At 39.6% G+C, this 13,905-nt stretch overlaps 1 protein-coding gene and 1 long non-coding RNA gene across 3 annotated transcripts in view; both read left to right on the top strand.

Moving 5' to 3' along the window:
- The first annotated feature begins 721 nt into the window (after positions 1 to 721).
- Positions 722 to 6,347, top strand: LOC121965198 (arrestin domain-containing protein 2-like). Its single transcript, XM_042515357.2, has 7 exons — positions 722 to 1,163; positions 2,757 to 2,974; positions 3,077 to 3,179; positions 3,280 to 3,536; positions 3,649 to 3,811; positions 4,497 to 4,657; positions 4,898 to 6,347. Exons 1-7 carry the CDS (start codon positions 890 to 892, stop codon positions 4,949 to 4,951), a joined length of 1,230 nt encoding a protein of 409 aa, XP_042371291.2. The 5' UTR covers positions 722 to 889; the 3' UTR covers positions 4,952 to 6,347.
- A 5,076-nt stretch (positions 6,348 to 11,423) lies between these two features.
- Positions 11,424 to 13,905, top strand: part of LOC148189544 (uncharacterized) — a 50,607-nt gene continuing 48,125 nt past the window's right edge. For both annotated transcript variants that reach the window (XR_015776528.1, XR_015776527.1), the window contains exon 1: positions 11,424 to 11,641. This is a non-coding gene — a long non-coding RNA (uncharacterized LOC148189544). The remainder of the gene's footprint in view (positions 11,642 to 13,905) is intronic.

The raw sequence follows: 13,905 nt of genomic DNA, 5'->3' as shown, positions 1-13,905 counted from the left end.
AGCCAGAGGATTTACAAATAAGACTGTTACAAAAACTTTACTTCAAGCCTGTTTTAAAGGTAATAAACAGATAAACAAACCGAGAAACTAATTAGGACATAACCAGGCAAAATCATACAAGGATAAATACATTTTAGATTAGATTAGTTTCCAAAGAAGAGAGCCATCTCTACCATGTGAAGTAATATTTTAAATCAATGTCCCACTAAGATTAAGGACAACTTTTCAATGTACAGAAAAAGTGATAGTAATGATGATAATAATAATAATAATAATAATAATAATAATAATAATAATAATAATAATAATAACAATAATAATAATGATAATAATAATAATACAAATAATAATAATAATAATAATAATAATGATGATGATGATGATTATTACTATTTGGCCCGATGAGAGCTTTTCCTTTGTGTTATGATGCTTAAAAACACCAAAAATCTATTTTTGTAACAGTTTTGTTCTCCCTCAGTGTTTTAAAGTGTGTTTATCGAATAGGCAGTATTTGCTTAAACTTCTTCTGTTCACCGTTTGAAACGTTCCTGATAAGTTTGGTTGCCCATTTTGACTGAATAAAGTTGCCAAATGCAGCCACGTCTTTTCAACATGTGTAGCACTGAGAAGTCGGTGTCAAGGAGGAGCACGTGAAGGCAGCACCAGCCTTCAGCCCTCTGCCGAGGCCCTTACATAATAAATTTAGAAACCCCGCCCACTTTCTCAACCTGCAAATAGGGCTGCAGACCGAAAGTGCTCCACAGTTTGAGCTTTAATCAAGTCAACAAATACATCTTCGGTGTGAAGATCCACTCCAGATCACTTTCTACTGCGGAACAAGAACTAAGGAATCACCCACGTTTGCGTTTGACTCGCACAACCTGCAAAAATGATTTTCGACAAGTTGAAAAAGTTTGACATCGTCTTCGACTCTCCGGAGGTGGACTGTCCTCCGGTGTTCAGCAGCGGGGACGTGGTGTCCGGCCGTGTGGTGTTGGACCTGTCCGGGGAAAGTCGGGTGGACTCCCTAAAGCTCCACGCCGAGGGATTTGCCAAAGTGCACTGGACCGAGTCCCGGTCCGCCGGCTCCAGCACCGCCTACACCCAGAACTACAGCGACGAGGTGGAGTACCTGAACCGGAGAGAGGTGCTGCTGCAGGCAGGTCAGTCCGCTCTGCAGGCTGATGGGGGACACCACAGAGGGGGCATCCTGTCTCTAACTCATTCATGTGTCAAAGCAGCGTCCTCCGGGCGAATGAAACAATAGCAGGACTCTTTAATTTGAGCACACTGGGCTGGCTGTTAGTGTGAACACCGGAATCGTGTTGTTTCACGATTTAGTCTGCGAGATAAACGGCTCATCATCATGGGCTTGTCTTTTCTGTTGATAATAATGTCTAGTGCAGTCAAATGGTGACTTGTTTTTGCAAACGAGTTGTTGTTTTCCTCACTTCCGAGATGTTTGGCTGTAAACTTGTTGCTGAGTGTGCATGACTATAATGGGAGCCTTATGAGAGATGTTTTTCTTTGTTGTTGAGCACTTCCTGAAAGAAGTAAAACTGAACATCCAAGTTCAGAAAGTGCGCAAAACAAGCACTTAAAGATAAGTTGTTTGATCGACTGAAGCATTTTCAGGGGACTTTTATTCATTGTGCCATATGAGACGTGTTGTTGGTCATAACTGGATACAAAAAGTATGAAAAGCCTTATTATGCAGGAAGAGAGTTAACTATGTTGCAAACGCTGTCTTTGCTTTCTTTGCATATTGTGAAAACATCTGTCGAAAGAAGCATTTCAGACATCATTCTTGTCCTTGTTCGAAGAAACTCCTGGGTTGTTTTTCTGCACAGAGTGGGAGAGCCTCAGGTTTCTGCCTCCATTCATTGGGCTCAGAGTTGTTTTGCTCTCAAGGGTAGACAGGAAATCCACAGCCAGGGCTTCGCTAGTTTTATGTTGTTTTTATGCATTGTGCAGCCTCGCTGCTTGATTTGTATTTTATAAAAGTCTGTTTTTAGGTTAAAAACATGTTAAAGAATTTGGTGATGTTTGAAAGTTTTTTTCTGCACAAAAAGCACAGCTTATAACACCCCACTTGACCTATTAAGAGGATTAACAGTGGCAGTATTGTTATTTAAATCAAGAAAGAGCTTCAAGCTAATAAAGGGACACAAAACACGTCGACTGTGTTAAACGCAAACACGTGTTCGTGAACCTGTGCAGCCAGAGAGAGAAAAAAACAGGCTGTATAATACAGCTTGAGGAAAACATGTTCTCAGTCAGCACAATGGAGCAGGAACCGCCCCTCTGAGCGAGCAGCGCAGCCATGTGATTGCAGAGAAAGACAGAGAGATTTCTATTTCAACAAGAGTCGTGCTTTAATAAATTAGAATAGAATATCTTTATTTTAATTGTACATGTACATGTACAACGAAATTGGATTCTAAGTAATACTACTTTTTGGAACATAATTGTGCAGATTTGACACATTTTTATCAGGATTTTTTCTGCTCGTCTGCTGCATTCATGTTGCATTCATTTTCATGGTGCATGACTCATTTTATACAGATTCAGATGATAACACAGTAAAGATGAAGACACTTTTATTTCACTGTGCTGAACTGATTGTTTTGTATCAGTGTGAAATAGTTTTATATACTCTCTGTAACACAAATCGGAAGAAACTCTTTAAATCAAAAGAACTAAAACAAGTGAATGAACAGTAACTTAATTTTTTCCTGTTTTTCTCCTCTCCTCAGATAATGGTGAAGTGACCGTCCTCCCCGCCGGCAGACATGAATTTCCATTCAGCTTCCAGCTGCCTGAGGAGACGCTGGTCACCTCCTTCGAGGGAAAACATGGCAGCATCCGTTACTGGGTCAAAGTGAAGCTTCACAGGCCGTGGGCTACTGTCAGGAAGATCAAGAAGGAGTTTACTGTCATCGAGCCCATCGACATCAACACGCCGGCCTTACTGGTGAGCATCCCAGCACTCGCATTTCATGATTGTGTCATTACACACTTCATGATTTTCTGGGTGTTTTGAGGCACTTTGCTCATTTGGTTTAATAATTCTCAGGCGCCACAAGCTGGAACGAAGGATAAGATGGCCCGGGCGTGGTACCGCAACTTTGGACAGGTGTCTGTGACCGCAAAGATCGACCGCAAGGGCTACACACCAGGTGAGAGTTCGGCAACTGAAACAACACCTACTTAAAACAAAGTCTCTGTGGGCCACGTCAGAAGTTTCTGCAATTTCTAACAAACTTTCCCTCTCTGCAGGTGAGGTGATACCTGTCTTTGCAGAGTTTGACAACTCTACCTCCAGATCAGTTGTGCCAAAAGCCTACATCACTCAGACACAGACGTTCATCGCCCGCGGCACCATGAAGCAGAAGCGCTCGGTGGTGGGAACACTGTGTGGTGATATTGTGGGGGCCAGAAGCAGGGAGACATGGCACGGGCGTGCCATCAAGATCCCACCTGTGGGTCCTTCCATCGCGCAGTGCCGCATCATCAAAGTGGAGTACATGCTCAAGGTGAGCTCAGTCAACGGCAGCTTTACTTCTTTGTCCCCTCTTTCATTGCAAGTTGCGGCTGGTTTTTGAATCTGCACAGATGTCACTAAGACAATCCCTTTCCTCTCACCAGGTTTGTGTCGATGTTCCTGGAACATCTAAGCTGTGTTTGGAGCTGCCGCTGGTCATCGGCACCATCCCCCTCCATCCCTTCGGCAGCAGGACCTCCAGCGTCAGCAGCCAGTACAGCGTCAACCTGGAGTGGCTGCGTATGGCCATCCCCGAGCAGCCTGAGCGTAAGTGTCCTTTAATACTTCAGAGATGTGAAAGTGTAGAAGTGCAGAGAGACCTAGTGATTAAAACATTTTTTATTTTTTCTGACACATAGAATTCAGGAGCAAATGCGACCATCTTTGTGTTGATTGTGCATGTAGTGCAGACTAAATACTGGTTTTCTCACTATTATTATAAACCATAGTTAGTGTTCAAGAAAGTTTGCACTCTTGGACCAGCAAAAAAGCCAGATGAATAAATAAAGACAGTCTGCATACTGATAAAGAGGTTACAGAGGTTTTTAGGATAAAACACTGAAATCTTCTCATAAATAGGAAAAAGAGAGACTGCCGCTGCTTTCACTTTTGTCAATAAATATTCTCCGCCACATCCATAAATTGCTACTTTTTGCTTTTAAAGAGCTTCTTTAACCTCTACCCGCTTGTGGGCTTGTTCCCTCTTTTATTTTTATGCTCACTGACTGCCAAAACACCGCTGGGTCAGATGCCAGCATGTATGAACAAAGGTTTCGATTCAGTAGAAATTCATGTTGGATCAAATCTTTTTTTGTTTAGTGCAAAAGGCAACAAATGTTATGTGGGTTTTTAAGAGTTTCAACTGCAGTGATGACTTAGCAGCTTAGTGTTTGGACCTGTGCTGTTCTGTTGAGTCAGATCAGCGGTCTAATCCTGCCTCTTTCCCCTGCAGCTCCTCCAGATTACAGCTCCGTGGTGACACAGGAGGAGGCCGAGCAGCGCAACAATGCGGTGGTCCCGCAACCTGCCGAAGACCTGAGTGGGATCCTGGAGCGCCCCCTCATGGCTTTTGTCCAAGAGTTTCGCTTCCGACCTCCGCCGGTTTACAGCGAGGTGAGTCACCCACCTACACATACTTTTCACTTTCACTTTGAAGGGCATGTATTTCTGAGTAGATCTCCAAACGTTTCTTCTGAAGAAACTTGAAATCACAGTCGAATTGCGTAACAGTAATCTGTGGGAGTAGCCTGAGTGTAGGCAGAAAGTATCTTTGTGCTGATTTTTTTGCTCCAAGAAATATCGAATTATCCGCTTACTTAACCTTCATCTCTTGTTTCTTTCTCCTGCCTACAGGTCGACCCAAACCCTCAGCCCTTAAACATGAGACCTCGCTGCATGACGTGTTGAACCATGAGCCCTGCCTGAGCGTCAAGCGACTTAACCTAAAAAAACGAATCAAGAGATTTGTCCTCTGCTGGATTACTTCTCTCCAATAAATGGCACCTGGTCCCACCATGTGTTGTGGAGAGGGACTGGAGCGCCGCGGAGAGTTCAGGAGACGGAGCTCACAGGAACTGGATGCCAGTTGGAGGAGCCGTCTCTTTGTTTCCAGCCCGCAAAGAAAAGTGGACCCTTTCCTGTTCTGTGACGAAGGATGAAACTTCTCCACATCAATTCCTGTCCTCCCAAAGTGATTTTTGGCTCCTTTTTTTACAAAGCGAAGCTACAAATACCTCCCAATCAACAGTTCCCTCATGTGAAGTGAATTTTGAGATTTAAGGAGTTTGGGACATACTGAGAGGGAAAGATCACTTGACATTTGTCAGGTGGAGAGTTGGAGTTACACCAAGTGTTCAGAAAAAAAAAGCGCTCTTGATAAGTTGACAAGTGCAGAAGCACATTGTCATCTTTGAGTGGCGTAAAGAGAAAAGTGCAATTATCGTCTTAACTCTCCAACTCTCCTCATCCTGGCGACACAGTAGATTCTAACAACCTACATTACTATGTATTGTGTGACTCAGCAGCAGCAGCGTGCCTGTGATGATTTCTACTGTTACTTCAGCACATACTGTATCTGAAGGTGCGATGGTGGAGCAAGTCGAGTAAGCAGATGTAGATGTATTTTAATGCATGCAGGTTACAATATGTAAAAGGGAAAAAATGCCTTAATTATGTGCAGTTAAAGATTGCGTGAGAGTTTCAGGGAGTCGTTATCTCACAGCGATCAATAGAGCTGAATGTATTCTGCAAGAACTTCGAACAAAAACGGTCAGATTGTGTGCGGATGAATTCCAAGAGAGGTGTTGTGTTAATGCAAAGCTTAAGGCACTCAAGTGTCAGATAGCTGTGGTTGTTGATTTTAGCACAAAATAGGACAAGCAGTCTATGTAAAAAGCTGCACAAGGCTCATAGATTAGCTCTCCCAGCTGCTAAACAAAAGGAGGAGGAGGAGAACTCTTAGCCACGTGGTCTGAAGCTTTTGATGGGAGCCAGATGCCTCTGTGCTGTGAGGCGTTTTGTGACGTTAAACCCGAACACAGTGCTCAGCGTTCAAGTCGAGCCTTAAGAGATGCCACTGAAATGTATGGACAAAGAACATTCCAAAAACTGACTCGAGGATTTTCTCCTCAACTTCCAAAAAAAAAAAAAAAAACTGTATGAGAGTATGAAAGAAGTCTTCAGGGTCAGCTGTGTGACTTCGGTGGCACGCACTGAGAAAATATATTTTTATACAAATTGTTGATTCACAATCTTGCCAAAGTTTTGTAATTGTTTTTTTTCTAATAAAAAAAGATTAAAATGATGTTTGTCTCCAGTGTTTCCTTCAAATCTTGACTGCTATGTAAGCTGTAAACTTTGTAAGAGAAATAGTAGAGGTCCTCTGTATAGCACATTGCGTGCCATTGGATTAGTACATCATGTTCAACAGTGTGAGTCAAAGCGATATCATTGCCAAAGGCAGGGTTCACTGGAGAAACACGCTACACTCTGAATAAAAACTATAATTATGGACTGAAGTTTTGCCAGTGACAGCTCTAATAGTGAGCTGTTACGCAACAGTTTCTGGGTGTCCCTCCCCCCAAAGAAAAACAAAACACAAACAGTAATCAAAAGTTATTTCTTACCACTGAATCATCTACCACATTGAGTTCAGCTGATCTATGGATTTCATTTGGTCCTCTTGTACAGTTTGTACTTTGTTTACATGAATATTTAACGAGGACCCTGCTTTTTTTTTTTTTTGCCATGTAAACACACAACACATAGTAACAAACAAGTTGTCCAGTGAAGTATACACAGTGTACAGAGCTATAAACATGGCTGAAAGCCAAGCTGAAGACTCTGGGGTTTGAAGTAGAAGGACAGAGATGTTAAATGCGATGCGGAGGAGGAAGAAGTGTTTCAGTGAAAAGCTTTTGATACTTGTAAGCTGTTCATTTTGCCAGAATGTCAGACCAAATTATTTTAAAGGTCTCAGCTTGTAAAAAGTCAGATTTCCATGTCTTATTTCTCAAAAAGCAGGTACTGGTGCTATATGAATAATGCAAAAATATCAAAGCATTCAATTAACAGAAATGCACACCAAATTCAGAAACTGTGCCTCTAAACAAGCTGTGTGGACTGTGTGATGTCAAAACTTTACAAAATAAAGGTAGAGACTGCTGCTAAGTTGCCACTACTGTCATTCTCTGGCTACAATGACAGCGCAGAGTGTTTGAGTGTATTTTAATACCAAAATACCACAGATTATTGAAATTATTATTGATATTATTATTGACTGATGGTAGTCTCAGTGCGAGGATTTATTGCTTATCTGTGTTATATCATTTAAACTGAATACTGCTGTAATTGAGCTGTAATTCACATGAAACAACCAATTTTATAAACCAAACAACTAATTGAAAAAAAAATAGAACAATCGCTGCTGAAATTAAACATTTGGTCCAACCTTAGTCTTGATTAAGACGAATGTTTTAATCACATCTGACTGATTGCAGGCTTTCCTCTTGATTCTCACCACAGGACTCTCAGACGTGAGTCACAGCAGCATGAAAAGTGCGTGGTGTGGATGTTTTTGTGTTTCTGCCTTAACCTGTGTACACGAACATGTCGAGCCCTGACACCTGGCTCACGGGAGTCTTTCGGGAGTTGCAGCACTGTGTCATCATCTCACAGCTGCCGTGATCAAGGATATGACACAGTTTAAAAAAAAAAAAGAGAAGATACCACTTATGTCTAAATTTAAGACGATTAAAAAGAACTGTCATATTCACATCTTTCATTATGTGCGGTACATTAAGAAAGATTTTATCAATAAGAGTAAAAACAGGAACCTTGGGGACCTTGGCTTTGCCTTCTGGCTGTTGGCTCAGACAAAGCATAAAAGACACAGCTTTCAATAAAAGGCTCTGTAAACTTTTAGAATATTAGTTGAGTCTTTATACTAAGTGAAAATGGAGCTATTGTTTCTTTTTTTAAATGAAAATCACGTTCTGCAAAACATATTTGTAGAACACTGTTAGTTGCAAGGCATATTTTTTAATCATTACGTGATAAGGACAGGTGCAAAACTGATAAAAGTTTAGATTTCAGGTTGTGAACCAAAACAACAACCCTCAATAAAAACAATGAAGCAGAATTAAAGGTGACTTTGTGCTTGAAAAAAACATGTCATGTATTCATTTTGCTGGTAAGCAAATGCCAAACACAAGCGGAAAAAACACCCCTGTAAACACATAACACAGGGGCACGCAGTAGTTCAGTTGGGAGAGAAGGTACTTCCTTTCCTTTCTTGGCCCTTTGCTGCATGTTATCCCCTCCCTCTCCCCTCTTTCATGCTTAAGCTGTCCTATCTCCAATAAAGGCAAAAGACAAAAGAATATCTAAAATCCCCCCCCAAAAAAACACACACATAATACAGACCGCTAAACATAAACATGGTGTTCTTTAAACTTTCCTTCCTTATTTAATCTTAATTTTCATAGACTATATTCAGACTGTATGAAGTGGCTTTAAATTATGAAATGAAGGCCTTTTTTCATAATTGCCCTTTTTTAAGTTTAACCTTAAAATTAATCCTGCTCCATTAACCTTTTTTATTTATATGTGACTAGGTGAAAGTGAACGTCCAGGTGTCTGTCAACTTGAGGTCTCCCTGCAGTGACCACAGTGACCCTGTGTGGTTTACATGAAGGGACTCTTCCACTGAGGGAACAGACATGATGACAGGAATGAACAAGATGTCTCATGACTTCAAAGCATCCTGCAACATCCAGCACGTTCCTGTAATCCTTGTTTGTGAGACACTTTTAATTGATGCTCTGAGTTAGTCAGAGTGAGTCATTTAGGCTTCACCTTTTAAATGTTTCGTAACTTTGGCTTCGATTGCTGTCAAACCAGCTCGTCTGGTTTGGTGCTTCAAATTATAGTTCAAATGTCCCGTTTCTATATAATCATTTATATTGTAAGGTTTTCTTGTGTTTTTCAAATAACAGTTTACGTCTATGACCGTGATTCTGAACAGAAAGTCCAGGCCACTCCCATCGTTTTGAGTTGAGATACTGTATTCGTTTTAGTATTTTAGGATGCCTCTTAACATCAGGCAAAGGGTCTACTGCTGAAAAGTAGCTTTACAGTTAACTGGGGTGCATTTACATTTGTGTAAACGTGGATGTATGTTAAGTGTCACTTCTCACAAAAATAAACTAAATTAAAGTTTTTTATCTTGTTTTTTGTGTAAAAATGCCAAACCTTCTCACTAATGTCTTAAGTTTTAGAAATCAATCAATCAGTCAATTACTGGAGAAAATAATCATTAGTTCAGTCCTAAACAAAACAGTTAAAAATGTGGTCCACCTGAAACAACTACGTAAAAAGGCACAAATAAAAATAATCTAACAATACGATAGATATGATTGCGTAATAGTCACCTGGGACATTTTTCTGTATTAAGTATTTTTAATTTTAGGTGCTACCACCCTAATTATACTTATATACTTTTCTTTGAGTAAAATTTTCAGTGCAGTGCTTTACTTTTAATGTAGAATTTCGATGATTTGGTATTAGTACCTTTGCTTTGGTAAATGATCTGAATACTTCCTCCAAAAATGCTTTTCATGTGCCTCAGAGGGCTGAAGTCTTATTTTGGAAGTTCTCCCTGTAGATTGACTCATTGTAACCTGCATTCCTCCAGTCTCACCTCAGGGTATTTTTTGGCCCACATTTAAGGTGGACAAGCTCAACAGGTCTTTTAGCACATCTGTTTTCTTAACCTGATTAAGTACGACTTAACGACTTAACTAAAACTGTTTTCTGGGATGAGAAATTTCAAAGTGAAACATGAGAGTAAAAACAGCTATTTCTAGGAGAATCATCACTTTGAAATTAAAACATAGAACCACTATATACCCCCAAGCACAATACCGATAACAACAAAAGGCCAAGAATTAGGAGGAGAGCAAGTTTTAAAAGAATTCTCAATAAATAAAATAAAGGATAAATGGAAATATAGAATCATGATGTGGGTGTGCATATTTCTAAAATATACACATGATTGTTATAACGCTTCAACAATCAAATCTGGGGAACTCTGAGGAATAACTAGGTCAGCGATGAATGCTTCAAAAATTCTGTACATCCTGTTTGTTTCTCCCACTCACTCACAAACACACAGGCAGACTTTAATCACCATTATTTCAAGTCTTAGTTCAGTGTCAAAATTGAGTTAACATGATCACATGAGTCAAAATGAGACAAAGTGTTTTATTTTGGACAATTTTCTACATCCCCAATCACTAATTACATTTCTGAAGAGCAGTGAGTTACATGTTGGTTGCATCACAGAAACTGTTCAGAAACAATCCACTTAATGTCATTATGTGTGTATCTAGTTTGTCACAGAAACATTTGTGAACAACTGCATTGAGGATATTTGATTATTTGGTCAAGACTGGACTTCAATAGATTCAAGTGAGCAAAAAGTCCCTTCAAGTTTCCAACAGCCCAATGACCAGAATAAAATTATGATACTGATACTATGATACTATGTTTCTGCAATGCCTTTCAGCTGTGTGTGCAGCAACCAAGCTAAATATTTTAGGTCCTAACTCAGGCTCAGAGTGTCCAGACCAGATTTCCAACTTTTTTCAGAAGTTCAGCAAGATGGAATCACAATAAGAAGCCTTAAAAATAAAAATAAACACAGATACACACAAATAAATAAAAAACAAACAAACAAACAAACACAGTCTCCGATCTGCTCGCACTCATGCTCAGACTGACCAGTTTGGCAAATGCAAAATTGGCAAATATCACATACACAAAGCTAAAGTGCTTCAAATTACTTCCAATGTAAATTTGTTTCATATTGAATTACATATCTCTTTGACTCTATTTCTACAATACAAACAAACAAAAAAGCTGTAAAGACCTCCCAAAGAATACATTTATATCTAATTAAAACAAATAAGGTGTATATGTCTTGGTTTAACGCTCCCTCTACATTTTAATGTTATTTTTATTATTGTTTTTGTTTTACACTGTGTTTTTTTTTATGTTTGTTTTTTTTCATATATTTGTTGATAAATTGTTTCTGATATGTTACTAAAATTTTATTTTTTCTATGTATTATATACTTGTACAATGCACTGTATATTTTGAAAAACTTAAAAAACAACAACAACAAATGCAACCCTTTTGGCCACATGGGCCATCACCAGCAAAAATAGTGTCAAAATAAACGCACCAGCCGGCTGCAGCCCTCTTGATGTTGGGACAGCACATCTGACTGGGAGTTAAGGCAGGTGGTACCGGCCGCCCCAGCCCCTCCCCCCCTTCAAGTGGATCGGTCCAAGTAACGTCAGAGGTCAAGCAGGTGAGGTCAAGTGGGAAACAAATGAACTAAAGACCGAAAAAGCGGAGTAATTGGTATGTAAACACAAACTAGACTGATTAAGGAGCTAAAAACAAATGAAAAGGTGGCGTAGAAGACGCCAGAGACAAAATAAGTACTTGAGGCGGATGCTGCAACGTGTTTGTAACGATAGTGGACACGGAACAACATGAAGAGGAGAGGAGACACGTGGACAGATGATGCAGGTAAATATGTCCTGACTTAATATACTGTGTTGCTGTTATTTGAGTGCACCTGTTTCATGCGTTGTCAAACCTGTGTTGATGAGATAAAGGGGAATTTCGTTGTTGTGCTGTGAGCTTTGAGTGGTGTAAATCTTGTTGAGATGTAGATGTGTATGTGTTGTGGCAACGCTCACTGTGTGTGTCTCTTCAGAAAATGTGGTTTATGCTGCTTTTTGTCTTTTTGCTGTTAGCTAGTATGTTGTAGTATGTTGTCTTTTTGCTGTTGGTTTAGCGTACAGCTTATATCATTAGTGTGTTGGCTGTTACACTTCATCATAAAAGCTGAGTTGAATCATTGTGATGTGGTAACTGTGTATAAAGAAATCAAACATGCTTTGCTTATGGATGCATGACTTTCAGACACCTTTGTTAGCACTGTTAAACACATCAATTCATACAGTAAACTGCGGATAGCAATACTATATAAGAATAAAAAAGTTAATATTATGCTTAAGAAAAGTTAGGGGTCGGCTGATATTGTTTTTTCAGGGCCGATGCTGATTATTAGCATTTAATGAGACAGTTAACCAATATTAGGAACCAATCTACATTTACAAGAAAAATTTAAATAAAAAAATGAATGACTAAAAATAGCTCCCTGAGGTTTTACAAAGTAAAAATTCCTCCGATGCTGACACCTTTTGCATGTATTGCAGACTGCCTTTCCCGGTGTTGGTTGAGTAATACACACACTTCTCACATGAATTAATTTTATTGGCGATCATTTAAATAAAATGCTGATACAGATAATTGGCAAAATACCTAATATTGGCCCTGATAATCAGCCAGGCCGATAATCTGCCGGCCCCTAGAAAAATTGTTTTGCACTAATAAAGTAAAGTAACTACTGAGATCAGTGAATACTGAAGCTCAGTTTGGCTCTGGCTCTGACTATGATTCTTCAATGCAAAACCTGACTTGTATTAATCCTGTGAGGATGCAGCAGAATTAAAAGAAAAGGTCTCTTTTCTTTTCAGGGCCCAATTTTGCTCCTAGTCCGACCCTGCCCTTACATGATGTTTCTGACCCTAACCAAGTGTTTTTCTGCCTAAACCTAACCACCATTTAACCATAGCGCTGTTCCAGCATTAAACCAAAAATTGTAATGTAAAAAAAAAAAAAAAAGGAAATTTTCAACATATTGGTTAAGAAGACAAACAAAGAAAATGTGCTCAGTAGCATTGTCATTTTGAAACAGGAAAGGACTTTTCCCAGACTGTTACCACAAAGCTGCAAACACTCTAAAATAGTATTGTATACTGTAGAAATGACATTTTCCTTAATTGTAAGTAAGCCTAGCTGAAACTATGAAAAACAGCCACAGACCAAAAGTACATGTAAGTGTCAAGGGTGTCCATATACTTTCTGCCATAAATTGTATCTGTGATGCTCAATGCAAGCTATTAAATGTCTTGTTTTCTGTCTAGAAATGTTAAATGCAAATGATACAGCATGTAAGAGTGTACTTTTTCTCCTTCATAATGAACGTAGCTATCATTACGTCACACATTTATTTGTGGACTCAAGGTTGGCATTTTGGCCATTGCTGGTTTATTAACTTTTTTTGAGCATATTTGGGTGAGAGGATGGAGCTGTGGTAGATTTGACTCACAGAAGTACTGACGCCAGACAGCCAGTCACTCAGAGTGGCCCCGCCCTGAAATATGCAGAACTTTAAGCCTTTATAAAATCTAATTGGGTGAGTCATATAACCCCCCCCCCTTTATAAACTGAGGAAATGTTGACTGGAAATTATTTATGAAGGTCAAAACCAGTCTGCATCCTGCTGTAAACATATCTGCTGTGAAGTTGGGCATGTTGTGGTGATTCACTCGCTTTTGGAGCCAACCTCAAGTGGCCGTAGGAGGAATTGCATTTTTTTGGCACTTCTGTGTTAGCTGTCGACCGGTTTCCTCAGACTGGGGACAGAGTCCTGCTGGCTGTTGAGTTAAGCTTAATACACATGTCCAGTAATTCTGTAATAGAGGCGCGTAAATGAAGTAACTCTGTATCCGTAACTGTGTCTGGTTGAGACAGCACATAAGCATATTTACCACAATGTTGGTATGTTCCTTTAACTAGCAGACAATATTTCAGTAGATGATGGCGTGTGATGATGCTGTGATGATGAAACTCTCAGGGGCCACTGCTGATATTGTGTTATGGAGTAATAGAAAAGAGCAAAACTGACATTTAGTCTTGTAAAAGAGTTAGGGGAAGGTTTA

This window comes from Plectropomus leopardus, chromosome 5 (genome assembly GCF_026936395.1).
Source record: "Plectropomus leopardus strain MGB_pleo_1.0 chromosome 5, ASM2693639v1, whole genome shotgun sequence".
Taxonomy (NCBI): domain Eukaryota; kingdom Metazoa; phylum Chordata; class Actinopteri; order Perciformes; family Serranidae; genus Plectropomus; species Plectropomus leopardus.
Note: the sequence above shows the minus strand (reverse complement) of the source record. Positions and strands in the feature narration are given on the sequence as shown.